This window comes from Carassius gibelio, chromosome A16, assembly GCF_023724105.1.
Source record: "Carassius gibelio isolate Cgi1373 ecotype wild population from Czech Republic chromosome A16, carGib1.2-hapl.c, whole genome shotgun sequence".
Taxonomy (NCBI): Eukaryota; Metazoa; Chordata; class Actinopteri; order Cypriniformes; family Cyprinidae; genus Carassius; species Carassius gibelio.
In genome coordinates, this window is record NC_068386.1 from 29,469,443 (window position 1) to 29,489,079 (window position 19,637).

The window sequence follows — 19,637 nt, forward strand, 5'->3', positions numbered from 1 at the left end:
TCTTCACAGCAGTTCAGTCAGTGTACTGTTTAAGTAAATTAATTACTCCGCAATATTGGTTTATTTTAACTCAGAGGGAGTGTCAGCAATGTTAAAAAAGTTAACAGCTTAAGTAATTTGTGGATTAATGCTTATTGGAGATGTGAACCATTTCAAACGATTCAGTTCTCTTTGGTGAACTGGTTCAAGAAGAACCAGTTAAATCGAATGATTCATTCGTGAACCGGGCATTACTACACTGCAGTGTTGTGAACGCACTCACAACAGGCCAGGAAGAGAAGACAATGCTGAATAAAGTCTTTTTTTTTTTTTTTTCTTGGACCAAAATGTATTTTCGATGCTTCAACAAATTCTAACTGACCCTCTGATGTCACATGGACTACTTTGATGATGTTTTTATTACCTTTCTGGACAGTAGTGCTGAGCGGTATACCGGTTCATACCGAAAACCGGTGTATATTTTCGTTTATGACATAAATTTTTAATATACCGCCATACCGGTGTATTTCATTACACAACGTTCGGAATGAATGTTATGCTGCTCCGCGGCCACGCGACATTGTTTCAGACGGACCCTTTACAATATTGCACTTCTAAGCAGTGACTGCGAGGCGTGGTGAGGGTAAACTCAGCAGTGCTCTGGTTTTATGTTATAACGCCTGTTTCACACATAGTCGATCTGCAGTGCGTATTAATGGATTCCAGCTGCACGAGGTTGCGGTTTGTCAGTGCGTTCCAGGAGAAGTGCATATGCAGCAGTGCAGCGATTGGCTACTGAGTCTATTTTTGCTGTGCTGCAGGCACTGAATTAAAGCGATAGCATGTTGTTCGCAGGGAAAAATTAACATGGATTTACATGGAAACGCAGTAATTTCACAATAAATGTATACTTATTAAAGCCTACTGTGTTTCACACGCAACACAGGTTTTAGGCTATTAAAACGAGAAAAGTTGCACTTTTAGATAAACAAGGAAAACAATATATATGTTCACTTTTATGGAAGCAGAAAAACAAAGTTCATTAAGACCTGTGGGATTGCCTATGATAAAGATATAAATGCAAAATGTACGAGACTGTTTCTGTCTGTGGTGTTTTAATTTGAAATATTTTAACAAGAAAAGTCATAGGCTAATTATTGTGTTTAAATGTTTTGCTTCTTGCTTGAGCAACTTATTATACAAACCTAGAAGTAAAATTCATGAATAATGCGTTGTTTATATTTATTGAGTTTAAACTAATGTCTATAACTATGAAAGATTGTTACTGTTCTGTGATAAAAGACTCACAATGCTAATATATATATATATATATATATATATATATATATATATATATATATATATATATATATATATATATATATATATATGAAACTGTGTTCCAAAGATGAACTGAGGTTTTACGGGTTTGGAAAGACATGAGGGTGAGTCAAAATTTTCATTTTTGGTTGAACTAACCCTTTAAATAATAAAATAAATATTGTGCCATAGACTTTAGACCAGGCTTGCGTTGGTCTCTGGCGCAGGCTATTTTCAGCTCCTTAAAATAGCAACACCTCTTTTTTAGACCAGCACGCCCATGGGCGCAAATGTATTTTCTAATTAAACGACGTGGCGCTGGATGGGGAAATCCGGACTGAAATTAGCTCCTTGCGTTGCATTGTGCCAGGTGTATGATAGGGCACAATATGTTTTTGATATTGTGGCCAAATCTGTCTGACCTCTGCATTACTTGAGGATGTGCTAATCACCTTCCTGATATTGATGATCTTCTCAGAAATGAAGGAAGCAAACTCCTTGCATTTGCTGTCTGAGAGCATTTTACTGGGAATCTGACTTAGGGGGTTTGTCAGTCTCCCAACAGTGGCAAAAAGAGTACGAGTGTTTTTTAAGTTACTGTTTTATAAGGTTTGAGAAGAAATTCTATATAGCTGTGGCTAGTTTCACATTAAAAGCATGAAGGCTGTCTTTATAGATGCTATAGTGAATTTCAAATCAGGCTTTTCTGCATTGTCTTTTCATAGTCTGAACTGCTGCTGATCTTCTCCGAACTGATTTCTATCTGCTAATTTTCTTATTGACTATTACAGGAGCAATATCATAAATAACATTCTTAACTTTAGAGTTAAAGGAATCAAGGAGAATATCAATAGAGTCTGCAGAAAAGCTTGGTGTTAGAGATATAGCCTCCATGTTCTCGTTAAAGCTGCGGTAGGGAACTTTTGATGCTCTAGCGGTTAATAAACAGAACTGCTTGCGTCTTGCAGAAGAACATCATAGCCGGAACTACTTCTCTCTGTTTATGTCTATGAAGAATCACAAAGGTACTGGGTTACTCCGCCGCGGTATCCCCGAAGCAATCTAAAATAGTCCGAATATAAACACTTATTATAGATGCACCCTAGTGATTCAGGACAAGCCAAAAACACGGTTTGGAAAATGGATTCATGGTGTACTCGCTTATTATATAAATTTTTCTACATTTTGAACACAAACAAAGTTACGGACCGCAGCTTTGATTGGTTATTTTTTACCGGGAGCGATGGAGTTTCTGCAAATGGCAATAGGACCACTGGGAAGAGTCAGAGGAGCTTGATTTTTTTCACAGATTATCTGTCTCATATTCTACTGTCAGGATATAATGACAGGTTTAATAAATATGTAAAAAATATTTTTTTTACAAAAGTTCCCTACAGCACCTTTAATGCATCTCTTTCTGACAGAGACATAGCTACACTGTTAAAAAATTACTGTAAATTTTACAGTTGTTTTACTGTAATTTAATGTACAGATTTTTTTACTGTATTCTCAATTACAGTAAAATTCTGTACTACTGTAAAATTTACAGTAACTGTCTGGCAACCCTGCTGCCAGTATTTTACTGTAAAATTTACATTTTTTTATATTTTGTATACTGCATTTTTACAAAAAATATATTATAAACTGCATTTTAAATATTTTGTATATGGAATTTTACACAATTATTTAAATAGCAAATGTTTCAGAGATGCCCATCAAGTAGTTTACTGTGAAAAGCAATTCTTTGAAAAAAGCATGTGTATTTGCTATATTTAAAGTATGTAAAATGATAGCATACAGTATATTTTCCCTATTGCTGACTTAACTTTAACTGCATAAAGTGTTGTATAATGCATAACTTAATTCACCAAAAAAAAAAAAAAAAAAAAAAAACATAAAAAAAAACATAAAAAAAAAAAAAAAAAAAAACTGTAAAAATGTTATATATCACTTTCAAATTTACATGAAAAAATGACATAAAAAGTATATTATTTTGAACTCATTTTTATTTATTTTAAAATTATTTCATTTTTTTAATGGATATGAAATTTTGGCATGTTTTCTTTTTTATTACTTGGAACATATTGGCCATCATGGACCTAGACACAAAGAAATATTCAAACTGCGTTATAACCGAAACATGACCAACATGGTCATGTTAAAACAGTTCACCCAAAAGTTACAATTCTGTCATTTCTCACCCTCATGTCATTCCACACCCTTAAGACCTTGTTCATCTTCACAACACACATTAAGATATTTTTTATAAAACCTGATGGCCCAGTGATGCCTACATTGCTAGCAAGATAATTTCCTTTTCCAATGCCCAGAAAGGTACTAAAAACATATTTAAAACAGTTTATGTGACCACAGTGGTTCAACCTTAGTGTAATGAAGCTATGAAAATACTTTTTGTATGCCAAAAACAAAATAATGACTATTCAACAATATCTAGTGAGGGATGTTTTTTTTTTTTTTTTTTTTTAAACACTGCTTCATGAAGCTTCGAAGCTTTATGAATCTTTCAGTTAAAAATCTGAGCATATCAAACTGCCAAAGTCACATGATTTCAGTAAATGAGGCTTCGTAAGTGTTTTGACATTTCAAATTTCACATTTTCATGTGACTTTTGCAGTTTGATACACGTTCTGAGCAAATGATTTGGGACCCACTTTATATTAAGTGGCCTTAACTACTATGTACTTACATTTTAATTAATGATTTAGTACAATGTACTTATTGTGTACATACATGTTTTTACATTGTGCTTATATTTAAAAAAATATTTTTTTTGGCAAAAAAAGTATTCTCGTCGCTTTATAATATTTATTATATAAATATTATATATTTATTATATATTTATTACTTTCTGGGCATTGAAAAAAGAAATGATCTTGCTAGAAATGCAGGCTTCACTGAACCATTGGATTTCATCAAAAATATCTTAATGTGTGTTGTGAAGATGAACAAAGATCTTACGGGTGTGGAACGACATAAGTAATTATTGACTTAATTTTCATTTTTGGGTGAACTAATCCTTTAAAAACCACAAAGATGCTTTCAGATAGCTTTCATCACTTAAAGAATAGACCAATATGGCCAAACAAGTCATACAAACTTTCCATCAAACAGATAAAAATCAACCAAATAACAATTATGCTCCAGATGAAGTTCCATCCCAGGATTCAAAGTGTGACTAAAAATATTGAAAAGAGCAAAGAGGACAATACATTAGTTTTATTACAAAATATAATAATACTTTCAGAAACAAATAGGGGGAGGACAGATACAGTTAGTGACAGAAACAGGGATGAGAGGTACAGTCAGAGATACAGAGGGATGAGAGGTAGAGTCAAAGGCAGATAGAGAACAATAAAAGGAAGACGTATCCTTACATTTCAGAAATTGGAATTTGCACAGAAGAGTGGCAACATGTGGGTTGACTGCCACACATTTTCTTCTGTATCACTTGTCCTGTTTTTATTTCGATGGCACTTTTCCCTTGGCTTTGGATCCTTTCTCCGGATTTATGCCAACAAAGCACCTAAAGGGTCATGAAACAGACAATATGTAATTAAGATCGGTTTTAGGACCTCCCAGAAAGTTGGAGATGTCCACTAATAATAATAAAAAAAACATATTTAACTCAATAGTTTGCTGGTGTTAAATAGGGAGACAAATATATTCTCTCCTCGAGTTAAGACACATTGTTTTAGAGGCCTCAACAGAAATAACACTTATAACATAACATAACATTATTAAAAAGAATGTCCTGATATAACTTATCTATAAAATGCTGGTTCTGAAGTTGTTAGAATTCAATCATTACCTTTGAATGAACTCCAAAGTACACACTGCTTTCTACTAATACTCAAGATTAAACTAGTAATAAGCAGCAAACAGAGTGGCAAGGCTGGACAGGAAACTGGGCTGAGTGCCCTCACACACCACCTTGCCTTCAATACTCAGCATCCAGTGCCCACTTGTCAAAGTGTCTCCTAAAACAATCAATATCACAATAGTAATTAATACCTATACCATTTTTTTTTTTTTGTATTTCAGATTTTTACATTTACATTATATTTAGTAGGGGTGGGATAAAAATTTGATTCTTAAATGTATCGCAATGCATAAGCAGACTATTCTGAATTGATTCACAAATGTCAAAAATCAATTTTCTAAACGTTAATTAATGTAATGTTGACGGAAAGTAAAAGGCGGATCTCTGAAATGCGGAAGTGCATGCCCCGACAGTCTGTGACATGCACATAACTGTGTGTATCCACTGGTGCAGAGCAAGCGTTTTGAGACCTATACTTGAGCGTTTTCAGTCCATTTAATGGAAGTTTAGCTTCCATAGTTGCAGATGGTCAGTGGTGGATCGATTATGCAGCAAAATGCCTCCTAATGTGAAACAGACTGAAAGCACTTTGTTTTTTTCTTCCTGAACCTTCGGGTTGTTCGTTCATTTGAAACGACTTGAAAAAAGATTCGTTCATTTTGCTGAACGAGACTCAAAAGTCCGATTCGGTAAAATGATCCGAACTTCCCATCACTACAACTGATGATAAGATTCAAGTCATAGGCGCAATAAAACTTAAGAAAAAAATAAGAGAAATATTCTACAACTACAATAAGTCAACTCGTTTGTTTATTGGTCAGTGTCGCGCATGATCAGTTCATTTGTTCAAGTGTCACCGCACTGATAAGGTGCCTTTGTGCACCCTGTGCAAAAATACACACAAGATTTGCCTGCCGACATAAATATAGACACATATCTATAAATAGCATATTTAATAATTTCAAGGAAAAATTATTTGGTCGCCCTAAGGTAATAAATTAGGCTAACTATACAAAGCAGACTTTATATCAAACAGATATGTTAAAGTTTTCACATTAACGTTACCTGAAGTTAGCAATCTAACCAGCATCTCCCTGGTTACGTTTACCTCTTGGAAGAGCACCACTGAGAATTTATATGACACACACATCCTCCGTGAGTGGCCCTGACTGACCGCAAGGCTTTAGAAACGCGTTTTATTTCACCGCCCGTGTTAACAGATGACTGCCTGTGCAAAGTTGTTTTACATCATAAAATAATCACGACGAAGTGTGCTGATAAACACGAAGTTACCGTGAATAACTTGGGATGTGTGAAATCCTACCGCGACCGCGCTACTGAAACCCTGTGCAATTCTGCAATGCGCCCCGCGGACGGATGATGCTTGAATCTGGGGTTACCAATATAATCCGTGAATGTAGACACATTCATATACTACCAAACAAAAAATATAAAAAACTGAAGTCACTTACAACAGTTGTGGATCACTCCTCTTGCCTTTAACATTAATCTCCTCGACCGTTGATGCGGCTCTGAACATTTGAAATTTACAGCAAAATTCGGTAATTTGAGTCAGACCTACACGTGACCCCAGAATGCATTGTAGTTTACAGCAATATGCTGTATTATTAAAAAACAGTCTGCGGCTTTAAAATAATGCTGTAATTTTTACAGCAATTCATTACAGTGTAGATTCAGTGGTAGCAGAGATCAATATATCAAAGAAAATACAGAAGTGATCAGATAGAGCTATGTCCTTAATAACATTGGATGAAATGTTTAGACCCCTTTTGATGATTAAATCTAGAGTGTGTCCACCTTTGTGTATGGGTCCATGCACATGCTGAATCAGGTCACAAGTTTTTAGAACCATTATCATTTATTTCGTAGTTTTGTTTTCTGTGTTATTCATAGGAATATTAAAATCCCCTGCAATAGCAAAACAGTCAAACTCTGAAGAAATCATTGATAACATTTCTGTGACCTATTTAACAAAGGCTGGAGAGTATTTTGGAGGCCTGTAAATAATAAAAAGAATGCGTGGAGCACCTTTCAGAAAAATCCCTAGATATTCAAAAGACAAGTATTGACTAGTTGACACTTGCTTGCATTGATAGACATCTTTAAATAAAGTGGCTTCACCTCAACCTCTCCTAACAGTGTCCTACATACACTCATGAAAATAAAGTTATGAGGGGCTGCTTTATTTAGGACTGTTGCACTGCAGAAGCAGAACACGATAATAAGACAAATTTTACACGAAAGACATTTAGACTGCTATGTGTGTGTTTGAACGCTGAGAATTGATCGCATGCTTTATATGAGAACTGAAAAGTGGAGTGTGCACAAGAGAGCACCGCTATCAGCTCGATTCTGCCTATCCTGCCTTCACTAACTATAAATTAATCGACAACAATATGTGACTCCTGGGGAACTATACATCTGGTCACCTCATCCCTACCCTTTCGGGTGCTAAGGCAATTGTTTCAGATCGCTAGTTCGCGTTTTGTTAGTCTATCCATCCACTGCAGCTGCCATATTGAGAATAGATATGGGATGCCCCTTATCTGTTTGCAATCCAATGACAGCGACACACATTTTTTTAGGACAAGACGGTACCCTATTGGATGTATTTTGAATGTCCGGTCCCATCTCGTCTTGTTAACGAAGACGGCATATATTTTGTCATAGTTTTTATCATTAAATATTAATTTTAGCTCGTCAACGTCTCATCTTCATCACAGAAAAAAAATGTGTTAACAAAATTAACGGGGTGGTAGAATACCTGTATTCACAAGCCTTGTCATAGTCGAATCTGGGATAGAGGATGCTACGGCAGCAATATGAGAAACTTGTGACAATCTGATGTCTCGTGTTCCTTTGGGTCCCGCTCCCTGTTTGTGCCATCAATTAGTGTGGTGATCAGTTTTGGCTTGTTTCTCTAAACTGGGTATAAACTCAGAAGATTCATGGAACTCCACGGCTGTATGTTGAGAGGATCCATGACGTTGGCCTGCCAAGTGTTCCGCCTGTTTTGAAAGTCTAGCAAATAACTTTGTTTAAAGAACCACAAAATGCATTTTCTAATTAAATGACGTGGCGCTGGATGGGGAAATCCAGACTGAAACTAGCTCCTTGCATTGCATTGCGCCAGGTGTATGATAAGGCCCAGTATCTTTTTGATATTGTGGGCAAATCTGTCTGACCTCTGCATTACTTGAGGATGTGCTAATCGCCTTCCTGATATTGATGATCTTCTCAAAAATGAAGGAAGCGAACTCCTTGCATTTGCTGTCTGAGAGCATTTTATTGGGAATCTAAGCTAGTTTTAGCTCGTCAACGTCTCATCTTCATCACAGAAAAAAAAAAAAAAAATTGTTAACGAAATTAACGGGGTGGAAGAATAACAGTTTTGGCTTGTTCCACTAAACTGGGTATAAACTCAGAAGATTCATGGAACTCCACGGTTGTATGTTGAGAGGGTCCATGACGATGGCCTGCAGAGTTTTACGCCTGTTTTGGAAGTCCAGCAAATAACTTTGTTTAAAAAACCACAATCCTCTTTAGAAGTTTTCAGCAATTCATGCAACAAGTATATTCAATAGGAGGCATTTTCTCTCTCTTCTGTTTGAATATAGGCAGTTGTTCTCCCATCTCGGGAATATAAGCTGCTGGCAGTGGGAAGCAAAGTCTTCTTTTTGTAGCATTATTCCAGTCCCAAAGTTTTTATTTTTATTGTTCGTGCCAAAAATGTGTTGTTTGAGCACTGTGCTGATCTGCTGAAGTAAAAATCTAAGTAAAATCTGCGAAAAGTACAGATATAAGAAGCAAAGGGCAGAGCAGTCCGAATGGTAGCAAAGCCGGAAGCAGAAATTATGTGTAACTTGGCATCCTCTCTCTCTCTCTCTCTCTCCCCTCTGTCAATTTTTTTTTCAATTCATATTGCTTTATTGGCATGACATTCTTACTGTAGGTACATATTACCAAAGCATTGTACATGACAGAATAAAAACTAAAAAAAAAAAATAATAATAATAATAATAATATATAAAATACATCCAATATTTAACATATGTAAACATTAAAGGTATTACTAATGCAGATGTGTTCACTCATTACCTCCTTATTTTGTGGCATTTATAAATATGATGTGCTACTAAAGAGGAAGTAGGTCTTTCACCAAGTAATATTCTTAATTTGTCATTTGTCATCATGGAGTGATTATTGGAACTCAGGAATTATTTAGTCATCTTTTAGTGTAAAGTGAGTATTTTAAGGACATGACATCTCTCTAACCCCCACCCCACCTCACCCATCTACAGTACTTCAATAACCATTCATCTGACATGAGCCAAGAGCAGTCACACCATGGCCTGTGCGATATCCAAAGCATATTGTTTATCATGACAGCAGTGTGAAGGGGAAGTCCCCAGAGAAAATAACTCTCTACTGATGCTTTGTGGAGGATATCTAAGCCATATGCAGTCTTTGCCTCTTACTGGCTCTGTGCGTAAAATGGCTATGTGCATTAATAAGCATACCATGATAAACACACATCACATTCATTCATCATTGCAGACAGTTTTCAGCAAACATTTTACATACACCCCAAATTGCATGATGCATCTTTAAACTGTATTCCTATTTGCTTTTTCTCAGTTGTTTGCCATGTGTTTTGCACGGGCCTACCAAGAAATACCTCAATACCAGCACAGAGACCCTGTGACATCTAAGGTGCTGCTTTGTGACCAGTGTCCACCCGGAACAGCTGTGAAACACCACTGCAGCACAAAGGAACCCACTGTTTGTGCCCTCTGCCCAGAAAAATGCTTTGCGGAGCAGTGGCACTGGGGAGACAGCTGTCAACATTGTACATCTGTCTGCAAGGAAAGACAGATTGTACGAAGGGAATGTAACAGCACTCATGACAGGCTCTGTGAGTGTATACATGGATATTACCTATTGGTGGAATTTTGTGTCCGACACACTGCCTGTTCACCTGGCTTTGGTGTCATTGTGCAGGGTAAGTACACTTATTATCTGTCACCAATGTGCTAGCAGATTACACTGAAAAACTTTAATGCTGAAATAATTTACACTGATATACTGAAACACTTTACTTTCTTAGATCATCTCAGTCCATTTTAGATGTAATTATTATTATGGAGCTTATAATCATACTTAATGATAAAAATAATCATAATAAATAATAAACTTGAGATTCAGCCAGTTTTTTCTTTTTTTTCGTTATTTGTTTATTTTTTATCATTACAGTTTTCTTCATCGTTTTATCGTTGCAGTATTCGTCATGTACTGTGTAACCCGTTTCAAGGTTAATAAATCACATTTATAAGGAATTAGAATTCAGTACATTAACAGTCAGCCACTACCTCCCTTAAGCTTTCAATGGCAGCTGGTTTAACATTTGGCACCCTGAACATGTTGTCAGGGTGCTTGATAATCATTCTGTACTGTATGATGAGACATTAAGAAATATTCACAGTGGCTGAATTCCAGCAAAAGAAGTGTAAGTGAACAGTCCCTGTTGGAAATAAGAGAGTGACTGACATAGAGTGTGACTGACGTAGGTTTTCATTAAACGGAATGACATTACTGGTTGTTATAATACTCTAGCTTGAGTCTAATAGAAATGATCTCAAAAAGGATGTAAAAAAACTATATATATATATATATATACATATACATACATATATATATATATATATATATATATATATATACAGTATATAATCCATAACTGTACCGATATTATTATAGTATTATTATATTAAACAGTGAAGATGGCATGATTATGGCTCTTATTTATTTCCAAATGCAGTTTGGATTATGTTACATTATTTGTGGGATTTTCAGAAAAATATGAATAAATTAATTTTCTGTAGGCCTGTCTCATTGTTAAAGGTGCATTAAGGGGTATATATTAATACATTAGATGGTGACTTAATTATTTGTTAATATTTCTGATATTTTATAGATTAGCATACCGTTAACCCCAATTATACATTTTTTATAATAACTTGTCCTGCACCATTTGTGCTATGGACATTAATGATATCTCAAATAATGACACTTAATAAAGAGTGGTATATTATTACTATTCTAAGCAATCAAACATTTGAATATTCTTTGTAAATAATAAGACACTGAAATCACAATGACTCCTACAGGGTCATTTAACTGTGTTCTAACTTATGTGGACAGAAGGTTATTGTGGAATATTTTTACAGAATTTGCAATAGGTATGTACACAGATAAATCTTGTTCTAAAGTAAATGTATTATAAATAAAAAAAAAACACATGCCAGAAGGTATCATTTAGCTTAATAGATTCCCAAAACATCTCCTTAAATGTGCTTTCCAGAGAACGTCTCCATTACAGCCAGTTCTTAAAGAAGCTAGGGCAACATTCTCAGAATCAATTCTTTGAAACAGACATACTATTCTATGTTTCCTACGGTGCCCGTAAAGTGGCTTGTTCGGTTTACTCAGTTTTGTCGTGGCAACGAAATAATAAGTCGTGGGAACGTGATAATATGTAGTGGTCACGAGATATTAATTTGTGGGAACGTCATATTATGTCGTGGCCACAAGATCATTTTGTCGAGGTAACGACATCTTCATGATGCTATGTTGAGGGAACAACATCCATTTCTCGTAGAATTAAGAAATTATTATGCATTTACATTTCATGCATTTATTTCATTTTATGTTAATGTCGAGTGAACTCTATTATTTACAAAAGTATTCAGAATGTTAAGAGATCGAAATTGAAGCAAAAAATAAATGAATATAAACTAAATAAAAAAATATAACCAATAATAATAGGTTAATAATAATAATAATGTTCACATATTATGGGGGAAAGACTATCAGTTAATGGACTTGCAAGACTGTAGAATAAAAAAAGTTTTTATATTTTATTATGCACTTTATGTAATATTTATTTATGATAAACTTCATGTGAATGCTGACGATCGCATGTAATACAGCCTGGTAGCCAAAGCGTATAGTAATATAATAATTACTTAATTCTAAATAAAATATTAATGAATCCATCTCTGATTATCCCTGGTTGCTATGGTCACGCAGGTTTGTTTACGCATTAAACTCGTGGCCACGAGAAAAACATGTAGTTCCCTCAACATAAGAAGTCGTGGCCATGAGAATGTTGTTCCCTCAACATAGCATCTCGAGGCCACGACATGAGGATGTTGTTACCTCGACAAAATGATCTCATGGCCATGACATAATATGACGTTCCCACAAATTAATATCTCGTGGCCACGACATATTATCACGTTCCCTCGAGTTATTATTTTGTGGCCACGACAAAACTAAGTAAACCAAACAAGTCATCTTACGGGCACCGTAGTATACTATGTATTTATTATTATTATTATTATTATTATTATTATTATTATTTTACATGATTGCTACTATGATGTAAAACATGTTGTAAGTTTGCTTTTCGGCACTTATTTATGCAGTTTTTAATAAAAAGTGTGAAACTATTAGATAATGTTTTTTTAATTTATTTTTTTGTGCAAACATTTAGGACATAGAATTTATGCACAGTTAAAGAATGAGCCCAAAAGTAAATATAGTACATATAGTTCCTCATTAAATTTCTAAATTCATTTACATAATTAAACTCCACCAATAGGTCATATTCAAACTCCATTGATAGGTCAAATTCTGTTTAGTCATTTATAGATCTGACTCATTTTTGACCTAAACAAGAGTGGCTGGTTTCTGTTAGTCATGTGTGAATGACAAATGTCTGGTATTCCTTAAATAGTCATCTCTAATTCTTGTTAGAAAACTCTCACTTCCTATATTTCATACACATGGGTGTTCAGCTTGAATTAAACGAGATTCATTTCAGATATTACAGTATTTCCATAGAGGGTACATCCTTAACATTTTGTGTTCTCAAAAAACTGAATGTAGGAGTTTTAGTATGATAAAAATAAAAATAAATCAGCATATATATATATATATATATATATATATATATATATATATATATATATATATATATATATATTTTTATTATATATATATATATATATATATATATATATATATATATATATATATATATATATATATATATATTTTTTTTTTTTTTTTTTTTTTTTTTTTTTTCTTAAAAAGTAAAGATGTTCTTAACTGTTTGTTCTGTACTCTTCATGCTCATGCTTTCAATATTGCATTAGACCTGCATTATTGCATTGGCAGTATGGACCAGAAGTTATGTTTCATTGAATAGATCCTGAGTCATGTTCTAACATACTAACATTCCTAAATTCCACTACAGTATATATTAAATATACCCTTTTAATATAATTTAAGACAAAGCAGTATAAAACAGAACTTGAACAATGTAATATAACAGGACAGGTTTATTTCAGTAGTATGTTATTTATTCAGAAGAATGCCATGAATATGCCTGCTTTGCATAGTAGACTTAGATTTTGCTATTCAAAGTTTTCTATATTCTAAAATAACATCAGTTGTGTATTGAGAGTGTATGTTTATGTCCTGCAGGGACACCAGAGAGGAACACCTTGTGTGAGAAATGTCCCCAGGGTTATTTCTCCAGCACATCTTCAACCACTGAACCATGCATACCCCACAGGAACTGCACTCAACTAGGCCTGAAGACTGTAAGACCAGGTACAGCCACCCATGATACTCTGTGTGATTCTGAGAATAAAGAGTTCACTTTTGACTGCTCCAATCAACACACAGAGTGTCACAATGGTAAGCAACATTCTAGTCCTTGTTTGATTAATTAAAAACATTGTTTGATTTGAAGAAAATTACTGCCAATTTTGGTAGATAATGGACAAAATTTTTAACAAATACCTGATGCCGCATTTCCACCTAAATCACCCAGAACAGTTGTACCAGGAACTTTTTCCACAGGAACTGTCAGATGTCAGAAGGACTAGCCGAGTTGAGACTACTCTAGGCAGATACATGAACACGGAGTTCCCACTGATCGCGTGGACCTGATCGTCTCCAAAATCGGCGCAACAAATTTTTAAATAGGCCCTGTCTTTATATATAAACCGCGAATTTGAGTTTTAAACAACTACATTCTCATCTAAAATACTTTTAAAACTACATTTCATGACACAATAACAGTAATATTTAGAAAATTATCTGAATAAATAGTGGTTGAAATCACAATGCTACATGAACTCAACCAATCATCATATTCAGTCCCTGAAAGTTCCGGAACTTTGAAAAAGTACTACTTTGCCAGCAGGGACTTTCTGACGGCGTTTTTTTTACCTGGTACTTTATTTCAATCCTGGTTCCTGTGGTGAAAACACACGAGTTCCAACCCAAAGTCCCTATCTCCTGGGAAAAGTTGAGATACACTGCTAGGAATTGCCCTCTTGGGCTCTGTGACTGTGTATTGCAAGGGTGTTGAAGATGACTGGTGTTCTCCAACACACTGTAGGACTCTTTGTTTGTTCTGGGCCCATATTAGAACAATCCCCTTACCTTGGCCGACTGCTTTTCTGATAGAAACTGCAGAGAAAAAAAACATGAGCAGTATAGTCAACATAATTTAGCAGTTGCATGATTTGTGTTTTTTTTTTTTTTTCGTAAAATTTAAGAGGTCGCATAGTCAAGTCAGAAACTAAAACCAAGATTGCCCATGCTATTAATATACCCTCATTCAAATGCCCTTAGATATACATTATAAATTTTTTATTATTAACCCTCTGGGGCCTGATGATGTTTTGGGGGCCTGGAGAAGTTTTAACATGCCTTGACATTTGTGCTTTTTAACATATCAATGGCTAAAGTCTAAAAACACTTTAATCAGCGCAAACTGGACTACAATAATAGGTGAGCAGCATGTATGTATTAGGGATGGGCGTTTTCCGCAAATATCACATTCGAATATTTGAGCTCACAAAAAACGAATATTCGTTTATTTAAATTAAGTTTAATGAGACAGATGTTATTTTTCAGCAACATTTATCGTTTCCGTCATTTTTGAACAATCTTACACACAATAAGCTTGAACATTACACATCGTGTTTTGTAGCTGAAAACCTTTAACAATGCGTGCAAACAAACAAAAGTAAAGATTAAGGCCTGCAGCCTGCGTTTCCGACGAGTGGGCATTGCATCCTCTTCATCATTGGTGGCGGCGGCTGCATCCGCACCATTTGCATCAGGAAAATGTTTTCATCGAGAAACCTGAGATGTTTGTGCCGAGGGTCTAGGGTGGACGTGAGAAGAGGAGTTTTCACTGCATTCTCCAATTTAGAAGTGTTTATTCGTTGCTTGAGAGATGCCGCAACAGTGTTCTTGAATTCGGTCACATTCTGTGATTCTCCACAGCATATTTGAAGTACTGTAGAAGACCACAGTTCTTATTCAATCATTTTTTTTTTGCTTGCATACATCTTCAAATATGCCGTGGAGAATCAAAGAAAGTTTTATTGTGGACTTTTTTTAATCTTTTTTTATGGCAAGCAAAAATATAGAAAATTTGAATATAATTTTTATTAATCGAATAATTAGAGCAGAGCGAATATTCGAATGTTCGACTATCCGTGCACACCCCTAGTATGTATATGATTGTGCTTTTGATAAAACAACATTTATTCGTGGTTAGTTAAAAACTACAATTTTGAAGTCATCGAAATAAGGCCATAATAAACATACAGAGCATTTGTTCAAAATAACTGGATCTTGTAGCTTAGAGTTTTTGCTTCAAAACAATGTGGAAATCATCTTGTTAACTTGCTCACAGAAAACGATATATTGATTAAAATCTTCTAAGACACTTTTTGAGTAGAAAAAGTCTATGCGAGAAGGCATCATAATGCTGTGATTCCCACCTGAGAAAACAAAGGCCTGCATAATGAGCTGCATTTTGAGCTTTTCAGTCTGGTTTCTGACTGAGAGAGAAAAGAGTTACAAGAAAGAATGTGTGGACAAAAGAAATTTGTAGGGCTGGTAATTTAGACCTGGTAATACAGACCATTACGGACTATAAGCCCCCACCACGGATCTGTAACAACAACTTATCTCTGCTGAACGAGCTGAACACCTTCTTTGCATGCTTTGAGCAACAAAACAGCACCACTGCACTGAAGACTTCAACTCCTCCAGTCCACCAGGTGATGACGCTGACCCCAGACAACGTAAGGAGATCCTTCAGCAGGATCAATGCACGCAAAGCTCCGGGTCCTGACAACATCCCTCGGCGTGTACTGAAAGACTATGCAGAAGAACTCACTGATATCTTCACAGCAATTTTCAACATCTCACTTAATCAGGCTGTTGTTCCCACATGTTTCAAAACTACCACCATCATTCCAGTTCTGAAGAAGCGATCTCCATGCTGCTTCAATGACTACTGTCCTGTTGCACTTACTCCCATCCTCATGAAGTGCTTTGAACGGCTAGTCATGCTCCACATCAAATCTGCCCTTCCCCCCTCCCTGGAATCCTTCCGTTTTGCATATCAGTCCAACTGGTCTACCAATGATGCCATCGCCACAGCTGTTCACTCAGCACTCACACATCTGGACAAAAAGGATTCATACGTCAGAATGCTGTTAATAGACTTCATAGACAGTTCAGCATTCAACACAATCATCCCTCAACAGCTAATTCAAAAACTGATCCAGCTGGGGCTCAACACTTTGCTGTGCAACTGGCTGTTGGATTTTCTGACTGGAAGACCTCAGGCAGTACAGGTCGGCAGCAACACATCCAGCACCATCACACTGAACACTGGGGCCCCCCAAGGATGTATGTTGAGCCCCCTCCTCTTCACTCTGTTGACCCATGACTGCACACCGACACATAACTCCAACCTCTTCATTACGTTTGCGGACGACACGACTGTGGTGGGTCTTATTAGCAACAAAGATGAGACAAACTACAGGAGCGAGGTGAGCCGCCCGGCCGGATGGTGCAGTGACAACAATCTCTCTCTGAACGTGGAGAAGACGAAGGAGATTGTTGTAGACTTCAGGAGAGCACACACACGTTCCTCTGACCATCAACAGTGCGACTGTGGAGAGAGTGAGCAGCTCCAAGTTCCTGGGTGTGCACATCACAGAGGACCTCTCCTGGACTGAAAACACAGCAGCACTGGCAAAGAAATAACAGCAGCATCTTTACTTCCTCTGCAAATTTAGGAGAGCCAGAGCCCCACCCCCCATTATGTATATCTTCTAAAGAGGCACCATCAAGAGCATCCTGACAAGCTGCATCACTGTGTGGTATGGCGCCTGCAATGCGTCCTGCCGAAAGACTCTGCAACGCATAGTGAGAGCAGATGAGAAGAATTGGTGTGTCTCTCTCCCCTCACTGCAGGATATTTATGGAACTCGTCTCACCCGCAAAAGCCCTCTGCTTCACATGTGATCCCACACACCCATCACACAGCTTCTTCAGTATGCTGCCATCAGGGAGGAGACTGCGGAGTCTCCAGGCCAGGACCAGCAGACTGAAGGACAGCTTCATCCACCAGGCTGTCAGGAAGCTGAACTCGCTCCCGAACTTGCCCCCTTGCCTCTTCTGCCCCAGGAACCCCTGAACTATGAATAATGTTATCTGTATGCACTGGGGTCTGAGAGTTACGCAATTTTGATTCTCTGTATGTATGTACTGTACACGTGGAAGAATTGACAAAGCAGACTTGGCCTGACTTGACTTAACACGTTGATTAGATTAATTAATTATTAAGAAAAATAACTTGTTAAAAGTATTAAAGCATTTAATGACCTGCCCCGCCCCAGACCTGTGTGGATCAACTGCCATTTCATACAGTCAACTGATGACTAATATGAGGCAGAGCAACAACTACCTGCTTGTTACAGCCTAGAGAATATCCCTTAAATTCAAGTTATAGGGCAAAATGCCCCTGTTTGAAATTTTGTCTCATTTACATCACATTGTTAAAGAGCCACACAGATGGGAAATCAGATATTACCTTGTATGTTATATTACAGTGTATGATGTAGCTGTCCATCAGTGTAAACAATGTGCAAAGTAATTAAACCAAAAAGTACACAATTTATAAAGTTATTGGCTTCTAAAGTAAGGAGTCGACTCTGAATCGCTGAAACGAGTCGTTATAGATCTCAAATCTTTTGCCCATCTCTATGTACGTCAATAGAACACTTTGCATAATAATCTCCGCCTACCGTCTTGGGAGAAACAAATCTCTTACCTGCCCCACCTCCCACACAGACGCTCTGGTTGATGTGATAGCATCATGTCGAGGAGACAGTGTGTTTTTAATTATAAAGGCAAGTTTGTTTTATTGCCTTTGTCTGCGCTGATCTTCATTTACAAACACGTCATTAAAATGAAGTGTAACTCTGTGAATACTCAACGAAGAGACATGAGAGAGATATCTATAGAAAGCTTGACATGTCTTCTTTAAAACAAGTGCTGCTAACAGATATTCTGTTAAAGTAATCCATATGGAAACAACGCGATGTCCGTTTTTCACGTCTCCCGTCATTATATTTAATGTGACCACGCCCCAGCGCTGAACGCGCTTATTCAGATTCAAACTGAAGTGCGCAGCTTGAATACACCCACACAGAAGAAAAAGCAGCGAGACTGTTCAAGTTTTTTATTTTACTGTTTGCTTCGCGGTGAGAGGAATAAGACATAATTCACCCCAAAAAGATGCTAACGCATTGTTTACCGTGAAGTTGTGTGCGGAACAACCAATCAAAACTGAATATGTCAGTTGACCAATCAGAACACAGTATGCTACCGAAAGGTGGGGTTTAATGAAACTGAATCTTTTGAACAGCTTCGCGCGAACCGTTTGGGGATCTCTGAGAATTGAGGTAATTTTAAAATGATATTTTGACAAAATGACAATGTTTTTTAACCTTGGATGGATTTAAACCTTGTGTACAGGACTTATAAACAGTGATAGGTAGCTTAGAATTTTCATCTTACTGGCTCTTTAAGGAAGTGCAATATCACAGGGGTGCAAATGTGATACTAATCTTATACACTCTGGCACTCTACGGCCATTTTTGACCGAAATATTTTATATTTTGAAATTTAAAAAAATCGTAGCTTCATCGGAATGGGATAACACTTGGTGACTTTTGTCACGTTACCAATATGAACACACACAAAAAATCATGGACATAATTTGGATATGTTAAAGAGTCCAAAAAAATAAATAAGTCAGACTTACCTTCTTCGTGGTCAAAAATGACCGACATAGGAAATGAATGGGAAATACGAAAAAATTTAAAACTCAGTGAATCTTTTGGTGATACAAACTACATATCAGCCACTGGTCAGGAAAAAAGTGTGCAGCAATCAAGGGGTGACTCTCTAGAATATCAGGAGTGAAAAATACACACCAATCAATAAATGGAAAAAATACAAAACGGTCTCTCTCTCTCTCTCTCTCACACACACACACACATACAGAAATGAACCAGTAAGA

General features: G+C 36.3%; 1 protein-coding gene across 1 annotated transcript in view; it reads left to right on the forward strand.

Moving 5' to 3' along the window:
• Positions 1-19,637, forward strand: part of LOC128030119 (tumor necrosis factor receptor superfamily member 11B-like) — a 73,864-nt gene that overhangs the window by 12,845 nt on the left and 41,382 nt on the right. The window contains exons 2-3 of the mRNA XM_052617618.1: positions 9,800-10,163; positions 13,712-13,927. Of these exons, the coding sequence (XP_052473578.1) occupies positions 9,800-10,163; positions 13,712-13,927 (580 nt within the window). The remainder of the gene's footprint in view (positions 1-9,799; positions 10,164-13,711; positions 13,928-19,637) is intronic.